The sequence below is a fragment of the Trachurus trachurus genome (assembly GCF_905171665.1).
Source record: "Trachurus trachurus genome assembly, chromosome: 22".
NCBI classification, from domain to species: domain Eukaryota; kingdom Metazoa; phylum Chordata; class Actinopteri; order Carangiformes; family Carangidae; genus Trachurus; species Trachurus trachurus.
The window spans coordinates 27,923,321-27,947,425 of record NC_139907.1 but is presented as its reverse complement, the minus strand read 5'-3'; the positions used below and the strand labels follow the sequence as shown (position 1 = coordinate 27,947,425).

At 41.8% G+C, this 24,105-nt stretch overlaps 1 protein-coding gene across 1 annotated transcript in view; it reads right to left on the bottom strand.

Annotated features, from left to right (window-relative positions):
* Window positions 1-554: 554 nt before the first annotated feature.
* Window positions 555-24,105, bottom strand: part of babam2 (BRISC and BRCA1 A complex member 2) — a 117,518-nt gene continuing 93,967 nt past the window's right edge. Inside the window, exons 8-12 of the mRNA XM_083998212.1 lie at window positions 14,873-14,972; window positions 4,437-4,507; window positions 4,195-4,277; window positions 3,920-4,073; window positions 555-1,388 (exon numbers count right to left, since the gene is read on the bottom strand). Of these exons, the coding sequence (XP_083854338.1) occupies window positions 1,325-1,388; window positions 3,920-4,073; window positions 4,195-4,277; window positions 4,437-4,507; window positions 14,873-14,972 (472 nt within the window). The 3' untranslated portion in view covers window positions 555-1,324. The remainder of the gene's footprint in view (window positions 1,389-3,919; window positions 4,074-4,194; window positions 4,278-4,436; window positions 4,508-14,872; window positions 14,973-24,105) is intronic.

Here is a 24,105-nt window from a genome sequence, read left to right as displayed (position 1 = left end):
CAAAACAATGATTTTTCACTACTTTTCGGAAATGTCATGTAATGCCCGTTCAATCGCTGTTTAGCCACGTCTGTCTTCTATCACGGACACCATTTTTCTGACAGATAAGTTAAAGCAGAAGTAAGCGATCCGGTTGTTTTGGCTAACTTCCTGTCAGCTGATGGAGTTAGCAGTCCCCGCCCTCGTCCCTACGTCACCACATTCACGTGCATCCCTTGGCTGCACACACAGAGAGGACCGCCCCTTTATGCCGTTCTCTCTCCTCATTGGATAAAGGTTGTAGGATACAAGGAAAGTTTTCTCCTCGGCTTACAGCAGAGCAGAGTGACTGACAGACCCGTGTTTCAGACCAAACACTCTATATAAGTGATTGCGTCGGAAGATATAACTATTTAAGACTTATATTAACACAAATATTCCGCTTACTTCTGCTTTAATTTAAATTTTCCTTACAAGCTATTTAAATCTGCCTAATTTCCAATGGTTTCCAATGGGAGTTAACCCTTTTGTGACCATTGTTTTGCAAACTTGGGAACAGTAATCGTGGAGGGCGGGACTTGACAATGGGTGAATTGATCAATTTCCTAATAAATACAACGGCCCAATAGCTACACAAAAAAACAACAAAGACACGCTGTCAGAGGAGACACACTTCTTTACTGGGTAGAAACTGACAAAACACATTACAGTAACTTGGACCTGTCAGGAACAGCTGACAAGGCTTCAGACCGTCAAATAAAACACAACATTATGACAAATAAAAGGCCAATCAGAGATGATTTCAACAGCGACGGCACAGCCAATGACTGACAGACCAACAGAAACAAAGGTGTTTTGCATCCTCACTACAACAGCTCTATGAGTGGTTAGTGTAGTTTACATATAGTTTACATATCAACAAACAACCTGCTCACACGACACAGTGAAACAGATTGTACAGAACAGCTTTGTCAGACGACGCTGCTGTCAGAGTCTGGAGTTTATTTTCAAAATAAAGTTCCCTTCTAATCATTATCTATGCTGATTATAGGGCTGTTAGTAGCTGTAGCAGGATGCAGAGCCTCTGAAAGTGAAATAACATGTGAAGTTTCTGAGAGAGAGGCAACAGCTTCAAGGCCAAACTATTCAGAGTCTGCGTGCAACAACGCACGCCGTCATCCTCATTGTACTGTTCGTTTGTGCAAAGCACTGTACCGTCCGTGTGTACTTGTACACAGGTAGACGGCGGCATGCACAAACACACACTCGCATACATACACACACACACACAGACACACACACTCCCACAGGCAACTCTCCAGGCATGTCATTAAGCTAGAGAGCACTAGAGTTTCCCGTTGGCAAAGGCTCCCTCTTGGAATTGAGGGATGAAGCTCTTGAAGTACGCCCTGGGTGGGAGACAGAGAGAGAAAAGGAGGGGGGGGGGCACAGGGGGAGTAGAGCAAACCAAACATCAAAATGTGACAATAATTGTGTTTCAACTGCTTCAAAGCGTCGAACAAATTCACTGGGTCAGTCTGAGCCCCAGTACAATGTGTATCAAAGAGCCGATGAAAGCCATCTTTACTCTCTACAGCTGCACACGCACACACACACGTCTCTGTGTTGTGTTCACACTCTTGTGCTTTTCTTGTGAAAATCAGGAGGTAAAAAAAAACTATCATCCATGAGATGTTTGTATTTTTTTAGGTGGCGTGTTCAGTCTGTGTTGCAGTGTGTTCATGTCAAAGCACCGTTTGTGAAGGACACACACACAAAAACATTTTGCACTTAAACTGGCAGATACTGCAGTAGTGATTTCAGTTGTTGTTGTTGTTTTTGCACATTTTATTATTTGCATTAATTTGGCCAAACATCCTCTACGTGTGCAGAACATGATCTGTAGGTCGACACATCTCTGCACCACTGCAACACTTAGGGAGCGAACAATGAACAGCAACATTGTGACACATTTAAAGGGACAACAAGGAGTTTCTCCAGCGGCAGAACGAAAAATTCCGCGACAATAAAAAAGTCTCACGTTAATGTGGATGAATCTCCGCTACCCACACTTGTTAATGGGCCCATTTTCTATAAATATATCGTTTTGTCTCTATCGTTATTTTGTTATTATTAGTGGTGGTGGAAATGCTGGTCGAGCCGACCGGCGTTTCTTTACTTTCGGTTTTGTGGTGAGTCATGAGAATAACGCCGCCGTATCACCGTTTATGGTCGGAACTACGACGGTATGTGATCGTCTTCCAACCTCTGACTTTAATTCTTGATGAATGAAAACATGAGTCTGTCTTGCGCCGGTCTAAGAATTTCACGGTGCGCGGAGGCTCATAAATGTGAAAACACTTCGCTTTCCAAAACTCCTCGTTGTCCCTTTAACCTTTATCAGAAGAAAAAAAACTCAACAAACAAAAAAAACAGCTCGTTTGATTTGGATATTGCACTTGCACTCAAACTGGGATATTGAATACTGTGGAATAGTGTTTCCAAAATCTCCTCAGTGGATGTGCTGAATGCAACGTGATAGTGAGAACATCCACAATAAACAACCTTCAGTCAGCTGAAAGGCAGAAGCAGACGGACAAAGGGAGACAAAGAGGTCGGCAGGTTTTTAAGAGGAGAAACTAAAACAGAGCGAATGAGGAATAAAGCACACAATGAGATAATCTGCAGATTATGTGCTGCCTTCTATAGTCGCTGAGATATTTCAAATATTTACAGCAGCTATTCATCCGTGGCCACACACTGTTCAAACGGTGGCTGACGCCTATAGATTTACTCGTATGGGGTTGTGCCAGTTTGTGTTGACTGAGGGTGGAGTTCAAATCTGGTAGTATCAACAAATGGTTTATGTGCAGCACCGTCCACACACTGAGGACCAGTTCTGCTACACTGCCTCTAATGCACATGTTGCTCATTCTGATGGATGACCTGGTGTGGCTTTGTTATAGTAGATGGTTTCAATGGGCTGAGCAGTATAGAAGAGTCTTTCTGCTGCTTTGACCTCTACAGGAGGATGCTGCTTTTTGAAAGATCCATATTCTATAAAGGCAGATGGCAATGTATTTTGTATTGTAAAGCTCTTCTTATTAGTACAGTGAAGGTCAGGACATGTAACTTTGTGTCACAACAGAGCAGTCTCTGCTCTCAGATAAGCCTCAGGCTGTATTTTGGAGGGACATGGAAACATGTACGTATCTACAATAAAACTAAACAGTCCATCACAATTAGACCCAAATATATTATTTCAAAATTTGAATGACAAATCAATACGCTTCATAATAAACCTCATGCTTCTGATAGGTAAATTCCAACACTTTTTATAAAACACAGGAACATGCAACATATGAGAGCAATAATTACCTATTTCTTTAACGGGATATTTCAACATTTTGGCAAATTGGCCCATTGCCATAATCCCTATAGTTTTAGGAGTAGGTTCGTTACCTTTAATTGTTGGTGCAAGCTGTTTTTATATCGGCAGAGCAGAGCCGTGAGCTGCTCAGAGCTACGCTACGAAGGCTAGAGGGATTTCTTGGTTTCCCTCATCAAACTCATCAAATACACAATCCAACAACTCCAAAACCGGCTATTTACCTCAGAAACAACTCCATCTCATGACGTTCTGTTATTATCTCATAGCGTGGTGAATGTGCAGGTCACAACTTGTCCACCAGAGCGTTTTGGAGTTGTTGGATTGTGTATTTTATGAGTTTGATGAGGGAAACCAAGAAATCCCATCAGCTTCCGTAGCGTAGCTCTGAGCAGCTTGTTTGTCTGCCCCGCCGATCTCAAAACAGCTTGCACCGACAATTAAAGGTAACAAATCTACTGCTATGACTATAGGGATGATGGCAATGGGCCAAAATGTTGAAATATCCCTTTAAAGATATGGAGTCATCATTCTGCAGACTCTTATACTTACTTTGCCCTCTTGGCCATCTCGTTGCCGTCCCAGCGTGGGCTGTAGGGATACGACTTCTGCACCTGAGAATAAAGCTGACCGCTGCTGGTGAAGTGGTACACAGACTGGAAGGTGAGGGTGGGCTGGTCTCTGGGGAAGTACAGCGGCAGATCCACTGCAAACAGAAGACCAACAGAGGGAGAGAAAAGCAGAGAGGGAGAAGCAAGAAGGATGAGGACGCTGAAGGTCTAACGGCACGGGCATCTCCAAACAGAGCGTCTCTCCAGTTTTCCTACCGTGCACTAAGAAGCAGAAGTCTTTCCACATGAGCAGGAGGGTGAGTTTTGTGAATCCCTCGGCGTCGTACTCCACCACCCCCCTGCAACACACACACATACACACACACACATTAATATGAGCACAGTTTGATCAGGTTTTTTTTTCCCACCTGCAGCAGCGTCTTGTGAAAACAGCGGTACTGTGAGAACACGTGTTGTGATCACAGTGCAGCGGAGGGCGTGGACCGCAATACACTCACATTCCAAAGTGACTGAGGAAGGCAGCGATGTACTCTCTCCTCTTGTGATAGCCTTGGATGACATACTGCACCTATAGAGAACACAGTGGCAGGGAGAGGACGGGATTATAGTATAGGCTTGAAAAAAAAACAAATTAAACAGCTTTGAACATGAGCAGCGACTTACGATGACAACTCATGGATCGTATAAGTTATATATGATAAATACATCAAGGTTGGGTTGTTCAGACAGGTTGTTATTTGTCAGAACCCAAATAATTACAGGGATTACTCTATTTCAGAAGACCAAACCAGATATTCAAATCTCGGCGGTGGCACACCCAGACCTGAGGTGGCAGTGCGTATGGATATGTGCTGCAGCTCAATACACCCATGGCTGCACAAAAAGCAGTGCAGAGGGCCAGTGATTTTTGTCATAGGACTAAAAAACACACATCATATGCGCATATTTATTTTCTTTCTTCCTCTCTGCACTGAGCATTTATGTATTTTATTTCCTCTGTATTTGGTTTTATGTAAAGCATCTTTGAGAGCTGTAAAACCTTGTATAAATAAAATGTATTATTATTAATTTATGACCCATACCATGCTACGCCGCGCCATACCACAGCACGACAACACAAAGACAGGAGAAGGAGTGAGAACTGACAGTGGGTGTCTGATATCATGACTGGATCAAATCCATCTTTGCTGTAATAACTTACTGTCACATTTAGGAGTGTTTATACTGAACTGTCCTGGACTGATCCTTGATCCCATAAGGCTTTATTATACTGTAGCCTGTAGTTAATTATTGAACTTAACTGCTGAGGGTCAAAAGATGTTGGTGATGATTATGATGAAAACATTCTTTTAGAAGCTACAAGGGTTTATTTTTTATTTTTGAAGAGTTTTGCTAGAATCTGACAGAAGCCATGGAAACAGCGTCAGAAGAAGAATATTGCTTCTATTATTTACTGTACAGTCTCAACACATTGATTTCCTTTACTCCTTTCTCAGATGGATTAGACTTAAGCTGCAAATTACATCTGCTCTAAGTTTATTGCTGTCCAGTTGACACACAATCTTAGAGCCAACTCTAAGATTGCGATTTGCGATTTAAGGTCCCCCATATGAGGACCGAGTTAGGGATGAAGACCCTCTCCCATTTTGGGCCATGGTCGTGGAATGACCTACAGGCCAGGCTGAGATTGGGCTCTCTCATCCCTCTTTCTTGCTTCAAATACTCAATCTCAGAACTTTTAGTCACCAGCTGCACCTGTGACAATTAACTTAATTCTGTAATTGTGCTGCTTGTTTTTGATGTTTGATGTCTCTTGTTACCTAGATCTTGTTGTGTGTTTGCTTGTATCTGTATTTCCTCAGGACATCCTTGAAAAAGAGATTTTTTAATCTCAATGGATCATTCCTGAATAAATAAAGGTTAAATAAAAATAATAGAGATCTGATCCCCAGCCAGTGCGCAGCCTGAGAGGAGATTGCTGCTGTACTGTACTGTACTGTGCTATCAGAAGGAACCTACCCAGAATGTAAACAACGCTGTGGCCAGGAGAGAGATTAAAGGGATAGTTCACCCAAAATTGGAATTTCTACTCCCCCTCATGTGGACTAAGGGCTGGGAGAAGTTTCAGAGTCCTCCGTGGCTTCTCTGAGTTACAGGGGGTCTCGGCGTAGCAGTGCATGTCCATATAACGGTTGCAAATGGATACCAACTGTCTTCATAACAAAAAGACATACCGAACCAGGGTCTGTCCTCTTCCCAGTTCGTCCAAATTTGACGAACCGGGAAGAGGAGCTTCGAGAAGCTTCCGCTACAAAACAAGCTTGAACTATAGACTTATTTAATTTTTTTCGGGACAATTTCGCATTTCGGGGCTTCAATACAAGACGGACATTACATACGAGCAGCATGGAGGTATTTGGATGTTTTTTGGTGTGTCTTTTTGTTACAAAGACAGCTGGTATCCATTTGCAACCGTTATATGGACATGCACTGCTACGCCGAGACCCCCTGTAACTCAGAGAAGCCACGGAGGACTCTGAAACTTCTCCCAGCCCTTAGTCCACATGAGTGAAATGATAATGAGTGAAATTTCAATTTTGGGTGAACTATCCCTTTAAGAGAGGTGAACTTTTTAATGGCTGCTTTCGCTTTAAAAGCAGATGGCTGCGAGTACAAGAGTATTATTGCATTCACTCTTTGTACAGGCGACTTTGAATGTCACACAAGCACAAAGTCTTCAGCTTACCGCCTGACTGTCAAATAAGCTGCTGTTACAAGCTCTGCCATTGACAAATGACTGTCTGTTCAGGCCACTGGGTTCATTTTTACACCCCGTTGGAGTCCACGTTTTTACCTCAACAATAGGTTTTTGAGCTACATCTTTTAGTAACATTTTTGTAAATAAAAGGAGAGAAGCTGCTTGGTATGACCAGAATGTCTGCAGTACTCACTGACCTGACCTGACCTGGCTGTCTGAGTCTGGTGCAGATTTGGCAAAAGATCTGAAGTTGTCAGTGTAAAGAACTGAACACAAAGCCTCTGATTCTCCTCACACTTCTTATTAAAAAGGAGCAACGGACAAAACATTAAGGCAGCGAGCTTATGTGACTATGTGAATGTCATTCTCACCAGTTACAGCAGCAGATTACCGTACGCCTAATCCACTGTAGCTCGTTCATATTGATCCAGCAAGTAGCCGGTGTTTGTTCAGCAAATGATTGTTTGTAGTGGAAAAGTCTGACACTAACAGGTGGGCTAGAAATATAAATGCCAATATACAGTATACTGTATGTGACAGTCAATATAATCAAACTGAACTGCTGTTTACTTCCAAGCAAAAAGAACAGCGGTGCTATTTTTCTAATCAAAGGCTGTATATGTAATAAGAAAAGCAAAGACTAAGATCGTTTTCAGTAAATTTCAGGATGTGTCAGGTCACAGTTCATTTGTTTGTGATCATATGAGCTGAGACAATAAAGCAGGGCTTCATCAGTCATGCTGTTAATTAAAGATTCTCAGTTGTTTTCAGTCAGGTACAAAGCTTTGTGGAGTCATATTTCTATATTTAATTAAAACCATCACTGCTATCCAGCCCACAGAGAGCTGTTAAACAGCCATGCTGCAAGCATCATTATAAATACCAGCACCATTCAAATGATGACTCCACATGAACCTTTGATTGGTTTTGACACAGGTTGTAAACAGCAGTATTGTGGGTGAAGGGTAGCAGGTGTAAAAACATCCAGGCGGGGAGATAAGAATCTAAACTTCTAGTTGTGACTTTCAGTATAAAATCAGACAGGAAGCAAGACACAGATCGTGACTCAGATTACAGATTATGATGCTAACCAGAAAGATCATCACCTCTGCATAATAACAACATTTTTACAAAATGAAAGCAGCTATAATTCAGATGAACCTTTGGAAGGCAGAACTTAAAGCCACAGTATGTAACTTATTTGGCTTTTTATTAGCAAAAATCAAATGTTGCTTTCATAAATACGTATGAAGTTGAATCACACCCGCATACAAATGAAAGCTTTCTCGTACCTCAGAATGAGTTGTTACAAGTCGTTACAAATACATAAGTGGGCGACGCACCGAACCGAGGCGGCCATGTTGCATCGCCATTTTTTACGTTGAGTGGCAGCGTGACCGTAGGTAACCACGGAAACTCAGCGGAGCTGTGGGCTCGGCCTGTTAAAACTGTCACCACTGTGTAGTGTGAGGAAGGACGGAGGCACTGGTGTTGCATTCAGGTGTAGTCAGGCAGACGGCCGTCGGCAAACCAACCGGATGTCATTTTACTCCACGAGAGAAAGACGGTAAAACGTGGGTCAGGTAAACAATACCACATCACCATGACAACATATTGTCACGCCTGTATTGTTTTGCCTCGTGCTGGCGACCACTTGTTTATCCTGTTACAGGCAGTGTCTGTTGTCTGTCTGACGTCTGCCCGATTTCACGTGAATGCAACATCAAGAATATGTTCAGATATGCAACCGCACCGCTAGATGGGGGGAATTCCTACATACTATACCTTTAAAAGTCCGTATGAAGGAATAAACTTTATCTCTGCTATATAACACTATATACTACAGTATATTGGTGCCACTGTGTCTATGATGCATAATAAAAGACTGTATTTCAATATAGTGGTGTTGGAGCAGCTAAAAGCAACTGGGGAAACTGCAGCTCCTCTGAGGACTGGATCCATCATGGCTGAAGCAGAAGACAGAGGCTGACCCACTGCTCCTGCATGCTAGTGATTACTCACCGAGTATGAAATCAGCATTTTGTGAAAGAGGAAAGTGGTAATATCTCTGATACACAGTGTGTGTGTGTGTGACGGGTCTCATCTCTGCAAGAGCTCTTAAACACAAACGCGCATTGTGACTCAGCCTCCTGCTCAGTTGCGTTTACATGGGACAGCAGACACAGTAACTCAAAGCCACACGCTCAATAAGTTGTTTATATAGTTACACTGCGAGTGTGTGTGTGTGTGTGTGTTTCAGGGGAACTGCAGATCACTGAACTTTCACACCCATACTGGGAAAAGAGTTCCCGCCCCCGCTGTCACCGCCACTCTGTGACTCTGTGATTGGCTGCCTGGAGGTTTGAGTGATGCAAGACAGGTGATCTTGCTCTGCAGGTATTCAAACCTGCCCGTACCCATGGCTCTCCTCGCCCACACATCCATTTATTGTGTTAGTGCGTGTGTGTCTGTGGGGACTGTGATGCAATAACTCCATAAGTGCTTCCTGCTGAATGATTAAGAAATCTCTACTGCCTGTGTCACACACACATTTACATCACAGCCCGTCTTCATGATGTAAAGAATGACTCATAGCAGACTTTGAATTAATTTGAAAATTATTGCTCTCAACACAATCTGGATTAAACTAAAGACTACAGCAAGATCAATACTGAAATAAAAAAAATCGACATATTTTATTCATGAATAATTGAAATTCAGTCTTAGTGTGACATGCAGTGTTTTGTAAAACATCTTTACACTGTAAGAAAGTACCATTCACATATGAGAGATGTGATTCATTGTGAAGTTTCCTGTCCACTCAGCGTCTGGGAAATCCACTCCAGCAACTCGCTGCTCTTTCCTCTGCACAGTGAAGCAGTCAATGTAAACACTGTGCATGAATCTGTCTGATGATTCATGGTTCTGTAGCGACGCTGCCGTTGCTTCGGTGGCACGATTGAACCGAACGCAGCTTTACAGAATACTGAGGCCGAGTAAGCACTGTCTGAAGAACAGTGACAATGTCCACAGAGTCACACCTGGAAACACACACACACAATAGACTGGCCATGCATAGTAATAATAATAACTTCGATTTATATGGCGCCTTTCAAAAGACCCAAGGTCTCTTCACAGTGGGAAAGAAAAGCATAAGCAGGAAGCAGGCTGCAGACTCTGCAGTTGATTTTACAATTGTAATGTTACAACACCAAATCCAATTTGACAAGAGCAGCAAACTAAATTCTAATATTTCATCATCTACTGTGTGCTGCTTTCACCAGTGTTGAGGCTGTTGACTCAGGTTTTACCTCCACATTACAACACATCTCAACTTGTTTGATTAACACTTTAGCACTTTGAGATTTTTTGTTAAATATAAAGTGAGTTACGAATAAAATTTATTATTATTATTACAATTATTATTATTATTAACAATGAGCCAGAAGAAGAGAGAGGACATGAACGGTGTAAAGTTCTCCAAGTCACATCGACATGGTGGTGTTTTGGTGTAGTTTAGAGTAGAGCTCGACCGATACATTTTCTTCAGGGCCGATACTGATTATTAGTAATCAAGGAAACCGTTTGCTGATATTTAGAACCGATTAGGGCTGCACAATTCTGGAAAAACTGTGAATCACAATTTCTTTTGCTTAGAATTTATATCACGATTCTCTGCATGATTTTTTTCCCCAATTTGAAATGTTTATTATTTATTGTGCAGGGTCACATGATGTACAGCAAAGGCGTTGAGGGGGAAGGCAACGACAGTGCCACATTTGGGGGCACTTGGCAAATCTATAGAGGGAAATAGGAGCACTTGTTTGTGACGCAGCTCATGAAATAAAATGCAGAAGAATCGTTGCAATTTAGAAATGAGATCACATGTAGGTGTGAATTGATTTCACAATTATTTTTTTTACAATTTATCGTGCAGCCCTAGAACAGATATTCATTTGCAGTAAAGATTTTGGTGTCAAAATTTAGAATAACGCACCTGGGATTAGACTGAATGCAGCATACAGTACTGTTAGATTTTTGTACACTGTGAATATGTGATAGAAGACCTGAAATGATTGTAGAATAACACAAACTCCAACACACATCTTGGTTGAGTGGGGGCTGTGGGCGGGAAAGTGTGACACAGCCAAGAGTGGTGACTTCAGGCAGAAATATGCTGCGTCAGAGCCAAAGGAGCGCCTTGATTTGATTGGTTATCAGTGAAAAATGACGGTGGACCACTACATAGTTTAAGGGCTTGCACCTGTCTATTTAGATTTCAGTTTTTAATTATAGCCTTTATTCTCACATTTCCTATTTCAACTTGTAAGAGATTGTTTAATACCTGGTGAACAAAACTGATCAGCAGTCAAGAAGCCATTGGAATTGAATAGAAGCTACAAATTACATATACAGTATATACTGATAATGATTCAGAAAAGACAGTCCCTGAATAGACACCAATGTGCTGTATGTCTTCATATAAACTACTAGAGATGGTGAGAAGCCTGCACAGCAGCAGCAACTTGTTGCCCATAAAAGACATTTTCCTCACCAAGTAGAAAGCGAGTTGTGGGCTGAATAATGATGCATCCAACAACTGAGCAATCACTACTATTGTTTTTGTTTACAGAGCTTCTCCTCCTACCGTCTCCTTAGCATCGTACGTGTGAAAATGCAATGAGGATGCCAGCAGTGGGAACACATGCTGTATAGAGTATTGCATGGATCATTATTTTGATAATATATCTGGATATCTAACACCAGGTTTCAGCCTCTTTGGAAAAACACTAGAGAACAAAGGCGATCTATGAGGCAGCAGATGAAAACAGTGGAAGCAAACACATTTAATAATCAGGCTTCCATTAATAATTGCTCTCAGCGTTTCTCTTATAGGCCAGTTTCACACTGACTATCATTTATTGTGTCAAAAAAAATAAAGGCTGGGCAACGACTGCAGATGATTTTATTGAGAATGACTGATTCCCTGTCTTGTGTGAGTTGATTACATATGTACCTATCACACAAACGCACAGGGAGAGGACTGAAACCCCCTCGGGGCACATCATCTTCTGGAGCGGTGTTTCCATGAGTAATTTTTGCTTTTTTTTTTTTTTTTTTGAGTAATCCAGATGCCAGGTGCTGCCATCAGCCAGCACAATCAAAGTCACAGTCAGAGCTGAGGTATGTGCTGATAGCTGTGTCAAAAACAATCAGAGCATCTGGAATAAGTGGGTGGAAATAATTGATGGTGTTAGAAGAACAAAAGCACCAAACAGCCGGGATGTCTCGGGATCGTCAGGGGTGTTGATTCATTGTTTTCAGTCAATAAATCTAGTAAACGATATTAGATAGAGTGTGATCCGGCTCTGATGACACACATTTTTACCTTTTGCTTTCCAGGTGCCTCATGTCTGTTATCAAATAGTTCCAATTTACACTGACAGTTTTTCTTAATCACCAGAGGGTGGAAGGCAATTAACATTTGGAGCTCGACTAGAGAAGAGACACAAACAAAAACTGACAAGACATTTAAAGGTATAGTTCAACATTTTGGCAAATTGGCCCATTGCCATAATCCCTTTAGTCATAGCAGTAGGTTTGTTACCTTTAATTGTCGGTGCAAGCTGTTTTTCGATCAGCGGGGCAGAGATACAAGCTGCTCAGCTAACACTACAGAGGCATATGGTATTTCTGGTTCTCCCTCATCATATTCATCATACTCATCAAATACACAATCCAACAACTCCAAAACACTCACATTCACCACACTATGAGATAATAACAGAATGTTACGAGACAAAGTTGTTTTCGAGGTAAATGCGTAGCCGGAACTACATTCCAGACATGGCTGCTGGGTGGAGTTCATTCAAAAGTAGTTCTGAGTATTTTCTTCATGTGTCGTAAATTTACAGAAATTATACATTATTATCTCATAGTGTGGTGAATGTGCAGGTCACAACTTGTCCACCAGAGTGTTTTGGAGTTGTTGGATTGTGGATTTCGTTTGATGAGGGAAACGTGGAAATACCGTGCAGCTCACGTCTCTGCCCCGCTGATCTAAAAACAGCTTGCACTGACAATTAAAGGTAATGAAACTACTCCTAAGGCTATAGGGATTATTGCAATAGGCGAATTTGCCAAAATGTAGAAATATCCCTTAAAAACTTGTTACGGATTCAGACTGGATTTCACTCTAAAGTTAAATCGTGGTAATGTTTGAGATAAACTGTTAATTTTCCTTGATTATAATAATGCTGTCGTGGCCCAACTGCTTAAGCTGATGATCTTGCATAACATTAGCGCACATTAGTGAACATGGTACGAAAACAGATCAAATAATATAGTTGTAATAACAAAAATATACATTTATATAAATACACACAGCCTGACTTTATTCACATTACTTCCACATAAATGGTAAATGGTAAATGGCCTGTATTTATATAGCGCTTTACTATACCTGTAACGATACCCAAAGCGCTTTACAGTACATCACATTCACCCATTCACACACACATTCACACACTGACGGCGGAATTATTATTATAATACATTACTTCCACATGGTGCTTCTCACATTTATTTGGTTTGCTGTGATGGTCATGCTTTGAGGGAACATTCATTTACCCTATTTGGTTTTGAGACACTGAAATTGTCGAATTCTTTCGAATGTTCTGGCAACTGGGATCAGGAGGAGTGAGATACTTGTTGCTGCATTATCAACTGCTTAGAAAAAAAGCTGAACGATCCATCAAACTACATCTCTTATCTCATTTATTTTACAATTTGAAATAATGAACACCTTCAGAGCAGCAGAGCAGTTGGCCGGCGCTCAGTGCTCGGTGCTGATTACACTTTGCATGCTGGAAGGAGCCGGTGGCCCTGCTTGAAATCAATGTGGGAGTGATGATGAGTGATGTGGGTTGTAGATGTCTTAACGCTGTACACTTGGAAATTTGTACTTGCTCTCTTAAAAACAGTCATGGTGACATTATGAGAGACACTCTTCCTCCTCTGTGTCACGGTGCCTTATTCTCTGCTTTTCTCCAAAACACAGGCGGCGGGCCTCCGTGACTCTGGACTCAGACAATCACACACACACACACACATGGAGGTCAGCCGGGGACACGTGTGTGCCAGGTGAGACGCAGGGGCCGTCTGTGTGTCTTCTGCGTGTGCGTATACGAGGACTGCGGGGGATGGGCGCGTCTCCCGAGGGGAAGTGGCATTAATATGTGTCTACGCTACATATGTATCTACCTGTCAACCTGCGGAGGCCGGGGAGCGCGCAGACGGCCCGTGGAGGTCGGCCAGCACGCCCACGACCGCAGATGCCAGACCACACACGCTCGGGCGCGCATGACACACATTAACCGCGCGCAGACGAACGCTCGGCTTCAAAAATATTGCAATAAATGATTCATGCACCTGTCACACGCTCACGTTAAGGAGGAGCGTCTTAAAGGGATAGTTCACCCAAAATTCTAATTTCACTCATTATCTACTCACCCTCATGTTGACTAAGAGCTGTGAGAATTTTCAGAGTCCTCCGTCCCTTCTCTGAGTTACGGGGGGGTCCGCGCAGCAGTATTTGTCCATATAATGGTTGTCAATGGATACCACTTTTCTTCGTCCAAAAAGACACACCAAAAAACATCCAAATACCTCCATACTGCTCGTCTGTAATGTCCCTCTTGTACTGAAGCCCCGACATGAGAAATTGCTCCAAAAAAAATTAAATAAGTCTCTATTTTACGCTTGTTTGTAGCAGAAGCTCCCAGTGTCTCAGTTCACTGCTCACCGGCGCAACAATTTCTCATGTCGGGGCTTCAATACAAGAGGGACATTACAGACGAGCAGTATGGAGGTATTTGGATGTTTTTTGGTGTGTCTTTTTGGACGAAGAAAAGTGGTATCCATTGACAACCATTATATGGACAAATACTGCTGTGCGGACCCCCCCGTAACTCAGAGAAGGGACGGAGGACTCTGAAAATTCTCACAGCTCTTAGTCGACATGAGGGTGAGTAGATAATGAGTGAAATTTGAATTTTGGGTGAACTATCCCTTTAATTAAAATATCAGGACATGAATGACGTCAAACAATGCAGAGCCTGACGCTGACATACACAACGGTGTGTGGAGGTATTGTGAGTTACAGCAAACACTTACTTTGTTGGTGAGTAGCTGGCACACTTGAGGGACGTAGTCAATTAGGCACCCGCCACTGGGGAATGCTGGGATATGGAGTGCAGAGGAGCCTCCCAGAGCACTGATTGAATAAAAAAAAAGACAAGATACTCATTACAAACATAATATAAGCAGCAGCCCCCCCCCACCACCACCACCACGCTTCCCCATAACGAAGGTGTTATCCAGGTGTAAAGCAGTAAATGGTGTTTGCCAGACACAGTGTTCATTTTTTATTTCAGCACAGACCACAGAGTCTTTTCCATCATGCTCTCTCTCTGTTGAGTCTGATAAAAAGCCAGTCGGTAAACTTTAAATGGGAGCTGTCAAATGCCTTTTACTCAAAGTGGACTCCATTAAGGGCTGAGTGACGGAGAAGTGAGATGGTCGTCCTTCCAGCAGCTTCTCCCTCTCTGCTGAAGACTGCTGAAGGTCTGTTAGGGCTGCAGGCTTCTCAAAAGGCAGTAAAAGGTCTGAATACTTCAGTAAAACAGATTTTTCTTTTCATTTTTGTAGGTCTTTGATGGATAAAATAGTTTTTATGGGGATGTAATAATTTTCAATGAATACAATTTTTTTTTTATCCATTGAAAAAAAAAAACACATTAAAGTGATTGAATGCTGAATACTTTCTGAACATGCTGTTTTCAAACATCCTTCAAATTGAATCCTCTTCCATGTTTCATTGTCTCTGAGCTCTGTCCATGTCTCTGGGCCCAGGTCATGACTTGATGTGACCACCTTCCTCCAGAGCCTCTGCTGTACTACATACCCAAGTTGTGTAATTAAAAAATAAAAGGAATGAATCATGCCCGTGGCGTCTTCCTCATACTCCTTCACTCGTTCATTTATTCTTTTGACGTCCTCCTGATTCAGTCCTGCAGAACGGCTCCATTAGTGATTAGTGCACGCTTGTTTAATCATGAAATCTGCTGCTGCAGTTCCCCACTGACTAACCAACCGAAGTACATAGTCACTCCCTCATTTTTTTTTTTTTCCTGATCTGGGGCAAAAACCGAGGGAATACCCCGAGGACAGGTTAAAGGTCTTAAGGAACCGCTTATTGGCTTTTAATGCTCATTTTAAGACACATAGAGGAGGATTTCTCTCGCTGCTTTCTATTTTTATTTCAGTCTTCATTAGAGCAGAACAGTCTCAGGACATTTAACAAACGCCATTTTCAAAGAATTGACTTGATGCCTGCTGTTTACCAGGTTAAGCATGCATGATGTACGTACAGTATAGTGCAGAGCCGACATCCTGTAGAATTATATCAAATGTCAAAGATCACATATGTTGAGATGCACACCCTGGGGCTTGATCTTCAGTTCATTAGAAGGTCTATGATGTGAGAATGGTAATGATGTGTCAAAAGGTGAAACAGCAGTGAGCACAGACCGCGGTCACGATCCCACCAATTCCTTCACATCAAGAAATCTCTTTGTAATCTCCTCGGTGTAATGGGAATACGTTCCATATTTTGTCATGGAGACAAGGCAGACAGTCCCGACAATTTCACAATATTGAAAATTCCAAAGAAAGGCTGTGGGAGTAGTGACAAGGAGGGGGAGGAAGCAGCCTCATGATGCGCTCCACCTTACATGACCAAAACCCACAAATGTTTACAGTTAAAAAAAAAAAAAAAAAAAGTCTTAACAGGCGTCAGGGAGAGGTCAGCAGTGGTTGGACGGAACAGATGGTGGTAGAGGTGTGTTCAGAGGAAAAACAGCTCATTAAAAAATGAGCTCAAGATAAGAAGTCATCCATCCAGAGAGATCCAGATATGCTTTAACAGCCTGACTCCACACACCACTCGTCTAACTTTAGCCTTGTTTTTTTTTTTTTTGGAATTGATGCTCAACTGAATATTAATAAGGTCATGTAAACGCTGTCACTCACAAAGACGTCTTCATTGTCACAATCTAAAAAAAAAACACTCCAAAGCCGCCATTTACAGCAGGCTTTGTGCACGTAATTAGCATTATCCTGTGCATTTTTCCTGTGCGCCCAACAAATGGTCGATTGAAAATAGCTTACAGCGATGAGGAGAGAAGCCTTTGAAAATGAAAATCTAAATGATGCCCATCTATCCTCCCACGGACCTATAAATAGCTCCATATCATTCAGATGGAAATGTGGACAGAGGCACAAAATAGATGGCGGTGTGTTCGTCACTCATTTGTGTCAATGGCAGGCGTGTGAACAAATGTGAGGCACTTTTTCTTTTTTATTGCAGTGTTTTTTGTTTTTTGCCTTTTGATGGAAGACAGATTAGGATCTTGTCTTGGTTAGCGTAAAAGAAAAGATCTTTAAATATCCAAACTTGCTGGAGAAGTTTTCACAATAGTGACTAACTGGTCTATTCTTAGGATGCCAATTTTCTCAGCAGGTCCCAATCTGCAGACCAGTGTGACCCCCCATCGAGCCTGTCGACTGTTCAAACCCAGGACCACGCAGTGAGCCGTATACTCTCATTTCATTTCACTAAAGGGAAATGTGAAGAAGAAAAGAAAAGCAGGTTACAACTCAAGAGCAGCAATTAGGATTACAATATCAAGAAATACTAAGAAGCACTGCAATTGCTGTCACAACTGTGATGGGCTTATGTAGTACTACGAATACTAAGACCATTTTACGGCACAGCATGTTAAAGGGAAAGTTCACCCAAAATTGAAATTTCACTCATTATCTACTCACCCTCATGTGGACTAAGGGCTGGGAGAAGTTTCAGAGTCCTCCGTGGCTTCTCTGAGTTACAGGGGGTCTCGGCGTAGCAGTGCATGTCCATATAACGGTTGTCAATGGATACCAACTGTCTTCGTAACAAAAAGACACACCAAAAAACATCCAAATACCTCCATGCTGCTCGTATGTAATGTCCGTCTTGCATTGAAGCCCCGAAATGCGAAATTGTCCCGAAAAAAATTCTAAAAGTCTATTTTTCAAGCTTGTTTGTAGTGGAAGCTTCTCTTCCCGGTTCGTCCAAATTTGACGAACCAGGAAGAGGAGCTTCGAGAAGCTTCTGCTACAAAACAAGCTTGAAACATAGACTTATTTAATTTTTTTCGGGACAATTTCGCATTTCGGGGCTTCAATACAAGACGGACATTACATACGAGCAGCATGGAGGTATTTGGATGTTTTTTGGTGTGTCTTTTTGTTACGAAGACAGTTGGTATCCATTTGCAACCGTTATATGGACATGCACTGCTATGCCGAGACCCCCTGTAACTCAGAGAAGCCAATTTTGGGTGAACTATCCCTTTAACAGGCCAGAGAAAGAGAAGCAAAAGGCTGAGAGTCCACCACACACTGAATATAAAGATGAACAACAGAGCCTCTGTCAGGTCAGGGAGTGCTCCGCGGTGGCCATCTTGGCTGTGTCTGGCTCCGCCCCTAACTCATGGCTCATCTAAAACTGGTCCCAGAGCTGCTGCGTACGGAGTGAGCACTTGCACCTGTCAGCTATAGAAATGACCTACATGAATGACACATTGATTTAAACAACTCATAACCAATGCAGTTTCACATGTGTCAGAATCAAAGGGGCATTCCAGTGCTAGTATTAAAATGTCATACAATTGTAAAACTACTATTATAGATTTAAAAAAAAAAAAAAAAAAAAAAAAGAAGACAAAATCAAAGCAGCAGAACTCCACAATCTTCTTACTGGGAGTCAGGCTTTAAAAACACTGGCTCCTACAGTTCCCATCAATCAAGCAGCTGTCTGGTTAGCATCCTCATCCTTCCAACTCCACTCCCAGTTAGAAAAAGACAGCCACCTTGTTATAAATGTACAGTCATCAAGTCCAGATTTTGATAATGCTGATGACATCATCTGGGTTATTTTCTCAGGCTTTGCATTGGCATGCTCCTCCCGAGCCAAGTCATTACACATCTGTTTGCACATGCATGTGCTGAGTCGTACTCCCCTACGAGTGGAAGACTGACCTTTATGAGTACGAATCTGCGGAGTTCCCCTTTAAACAAACAGTGGGCTGGGAGGGCACTGGCTAAGGTGAAAAAAAAAGAAGCACAAAAAAGGCTGATGGAAATCTGAGAGCACTTTAAGAGTCTGGGTCAAGGCTACAACATCTACAGAAAGCAGCTCTTTACTTTATAGTGTGGTTTTAATAGATGGCATTACCTTTGTTGTCCATCAATATTAACACAATAAAACCCACTATGACAGGATGAGAATTTTGAGTTTTTGCTAATTTATCAATAATCAAAACTGATTACTACTAAGTAACTACTGCTAAGAGAGTCATAATGAAACACTGGGCAGGAGGAAATAACCTGACCTATTCTTAATGGCAGGAAAAGCCTCATATGAACAGCTAATCCGTAAAATAAATGGTAGGATGGACTTCTGTACAGAAATCTGGGGATGAGATGTTTAGTAAAATTATTTCTGAGTGCATTTAGTTGGACTGACGCCAGGGGGACGGGGTTTGGGGTGGAAGAAAAATAAGGCTCCTGCTTAATCCTTTACCAGTACAGTCTTTATCTCCCTTTTCTTTTTTTACAGTTCAGAGATGTATAAAGTGGAAGTATGTCTGTGTTTGTGCTGTTGTGTATAAATATCTAATATGTAAAAATATTCACTTTGAATTAAATATTTTGTTGGGAGTACTGGAGATAAATTGCCCACAGATTGTAAACACGATCATCCTTTTGGGGAAAATATTTGTATTTAAGACCCAAAAAAAAACACTTTTGAATTTGGATTTTTTTTTTAGAAATAAAGTGCGACGCCAATTTCTTTTGGAAAAGATTATCGCATCAAATCAAGACAAGGTAGAAATGCATAACAAAAAATGGGAAAAACTTACTTTTGAGTGAATGTATACTAAGTAGTTACTGTTAATTTAATTTGAGTAGTTTCACATCCTTTGTTTTAGTTTTCTTGTGCGTTTTTTTTTTTTTTTTCTGTCCTGTTTTGGTCATGTTTCTGTTGTGTTTGCTCTGTCGTTTGTCTTCAGTCTGTTTCTTTATTGGTCAGTGTATTGTTGGTTTATACATTGTATATGCCTGTTCCCATTAAAAAAAAAAAAGTTTGAGCAGAAAAAATAAATAAAATAATAATATGTATCTGTCAACTCAAGGAATCAATAATAAAAAAAAAAAAGAGAAACTGAAATCTCTCATTTAGAGAAGTACTCAGATCCTTATTTCAACCCACAGCTACAATACAGTCTGGAGCTTCTGTACAGATACAAATCTGCAGGTAGAATGTTTCTGAAATGTTCTGGTGCTTTTTATCAATATCTCAGATTTCCAGCGTGAGCAGTAAATTGCTTTAAACTGGGTTTCCTGTGGGTGGGCTCAGACTCTAGACATAATGGTGTTTTACTTTCCAAGTGGCACCCTGAAGAGTCCCTGCTTTTGTCTCCACTGGTGACACCGCTCTCAACACTACCCACACACACACTACACTCATCACGCAGACACGCTGCCTAGCATAACCCCTCTGAGCAATGGAACCTACTGTATGACATATTTACACTAGACAGTGCACATACATACATGTAAACAAACACACACACACACACACACACACACACACACACACACACACACACACACACACACACACACACACACACACACACACACACACACACACACACACACACACACACACACACACACTGTACAGTGACAGGGCTGCTTGTGACTTCATCAACCACAGAGATTATCCTGTGTGACTCAGGTGGATGGTGACGAAGCTCAGTTTATTTGTTTATGTGTGGTTTGGTGTGAGTGTGTGTGTGTGTGTGTGTGTGTGTGAGAGAGAGAGAGAGAGAGTTGGTGTGCATGACAGTGCAGTGACAGCGTGAGAGCAGATAAAGGCTCAATTGTAAAGAGGGCAGACATGATTCATTACCCAAGTGAAAGATAAGTCCATGAAGAACTGCTGGGAGATTCTAATGTAGTTTCAAAGCAGCAACATTTCCATTTTGATTGCCTTCCTCATTTCCTTTCAGCCTGGAGGCTCCTCAGAGGCCCACATATGACTCTCTTTGTTGACCGTTTAAAACCAAATAACATCCTATTCTTCCTCTGGGACTACGCTAGGCACCGCTGGCCTTTGGCAACAAGAGTCAGTAACCTCTCCGTTATGAGGTGACCGCCCTGGCATCGCAGCGCTGGATTCCACTCTGACTGTCTGTTCATCATCTGTTTGGATAAAACCAGATTAATCAGAGCCCTGGGCCAGGAACCATTACACACTCTTTCTAGTATATTTGGGCAACAGGCCAAAATTTTTTACCGTTACCCACTGTCGCCCGTCATCAGCTACTAGCTGCAGCTGATGTACTTGGTGGTGGGGTGGGTGCTCGTGGCCTAACCCCCCCCCCTGCAGGTTCTGACTGTTGTACTACTGTATGAGCATTTTGGAATACTAACCCTGGATGCAGGAAATACCCATGTGATGTATTTTGAAAAGTTACAGTTAAGTGCTGCAGGTGAGGTCAAGTGAAAACTCCCCCATCCCCAAAAAACAGCTCCAGGTTTGAGGACAAGGAGGATGAAGGAGCAGTTGCCACACAACAGCCATAGAACTTATATCTATTGTGTATAATACTGATCTGAAACAGTGTATGCCTTTTGTGTGAAATGCATGGTTTTAATCAATATGTTAAGTTACAAAATTCTGATACTTAGCGTATCACAAATGAATCACTTCACTTGACCTATTTAATTTGTTTTCCTTTCCATGTCCATGCTTGCAATGTAATGTTTCATGTTTCATGTTCATGTTGATTGAATTTGTGTTGCTGTGGAAAGGGGATATGAACTGGGAGTCCAGGACAAATCTTCCCATGGGGACAATTAAGATCGCATCGCCTCACAACGTATCGTATTGCAACGTATCGCATCAAATCACAATGTATCGTATTGCAACGTATCGCATCGTATCGCATCGCATCACAAGGTATCGCATTGCATCACAACGTATCGTATTGCAATGTATCGCATCGTATTGCATCGCATCACAACGTATCGTATTGCAACGTATCGCATCATATCGCATTGCATCACAACGTATCGTATTGCAATGTATCACATCGCATCGCATCACAACGTATCGTATTGCAATGTATCACATCATATTGCATCGCATCACAACGTATCGTATTGCAACGTATCGTATTGCAATGTATCGCATCAAATCACAATGTATCGTATTGCAACGTATCACATCGTATTGCATCGCATCACAATGTATCGTATTGCAACGTATCGCATCGCATCACAACGTATCATATTGCAACGTATCACATCGTATTGCATCACATCGCAACGTATCGCATTGTATGGTATGGTATCATATCATATCGTATGGTATCATATCGTATGGTATCGTATTGTATCACATTGCATCGGAACGTATCATATTGCATCGCAACGTATTGTATCGTATTGCATCATATCACATCGTATCACATCGTATCGCATCATATACATTTACATCTGCACTTGAATTAATTTTAACTTATTTTATGGTGTGTCCCTGTGCTGTCTTTATTCTGTGTTAGGTTGTGCTCATTCGGATGAATCTGGAAGTGTGGCAGTTGTTATCTGTTTTTTTGTGATGACCCCTCTGACATCTGAATTTCCCTGCAGAGATAAATGAAGTTTTACTCTGCTCTACTCTACTCTCTACTCTATATCTTAACATCAGCTTGTGATGTCAACGGTTTAATTGTATGTTTGTTATGTTAAACCTTTCAGGGGCCTAGTGCAGAGTCAACACAGATTTCATGGCCAAAGTAACAGCTGTTTAGAGTGCAGAATGAGAAACTTCAGCCCTCCACCTGTGTCTGCTCAGGGTGCGTTCAGGTTCAGATGTGAATGAGAGTCAGAGCCTGCAGCGCTGCACTGCCTGTGGTCACACACGTGAAGCGGGACAAAATAGACCTGAGGTATAAATATACGCCCTGGGTTGCGTTTACCCACAAAGAGCATGAGTCAAAGTTTGTAGGTGAACTTATTTCAGGCAGCAATTATGTTTTGACAAATATTTATGTTTTTTTTGGTTATACATAAGAACATAAGACATGAGCAAGAAACCAAAAACCCAAATTTAACGCATTACAAATTATATTTTGCTACTTTTACTATTTTCCATTAGTCTTGTGTTGTGTTTTAAGACTACATTCTCCCTCTTTCTCTCTCTTTTACACACACACACACACACACACCTACACCTACACACACTGCTCAATAAAATCAATAAAACAGAGCAGCAGAAAACATGAGATTTTGTATGATACATTTTTCACCATGCCCTTTTCTGTTTCCATGTGTGCATTGATTTTATTTATATAAAAATCATATAGCCACACACTTGCCACGTTATTTGTAAATGCTCAATGCTCCTGCAGGTTTCAGCTTTTACAGAAAATTTTGACCTCAGTAAAGATCTAGTTGTATTCTGGACATGTGGCATTAAACATACTGTATGGATGGGAAGCATTTTACTGGTGAAAAAGCTGCATCAGAGAAGTCACTTCACACAAACACATAATGCAGAAGTGTTCAAGGTGACGGGGAGGAGGAGGAGGAGGAGGAAGAAGAAGTGGCGGAGTGCTTTGAGCCGCCGAGAGTGAGAGATGTGTCTGCTGCGCTGACATCTCGGTCTGTCGAGTGGTGTTTGCTGGGTTAGTGGTGAATTTATTATATCAGGCTGACGATTTCTGACTGTGACAAGATGTTCAACAAAACCTTGAGAAATATCTGATCGAAATGCAAACATTTTTCAAAGGCTATACAACACCTCTACAGACCCTGGAGAAGGGACACACACAAACTGTACACCCACACAGGCACATGCACACACACACATCAGCAGGCAGGCAGGCAGGCAGGCATGTGCGCACACACACACACACACACACACACACAAACACACACACGCAGGCACCTAAAGGCAAATGCAGATACACAAACATTAGTGCACTGCAGCCTAAAACTGTCTCTCTGTGTTGATTTTTCTGGGCTCCTAAATCTGGTTTGGGGGCAGAGACGGTGCCCACTCGATTCTTTTATGCAATGCAGCAGGTTTTCTGGGGGAAGGAGAGATGTATCCAACTCATCTCATGGGCACAGTACAATCAGGTAAACGAGAAGCACAAGTGAAAATGAAAAGAGCGATGAGTCTGGTTACAAAACAGTTGGAGGAGACACAAAAGCGATGAGGATAA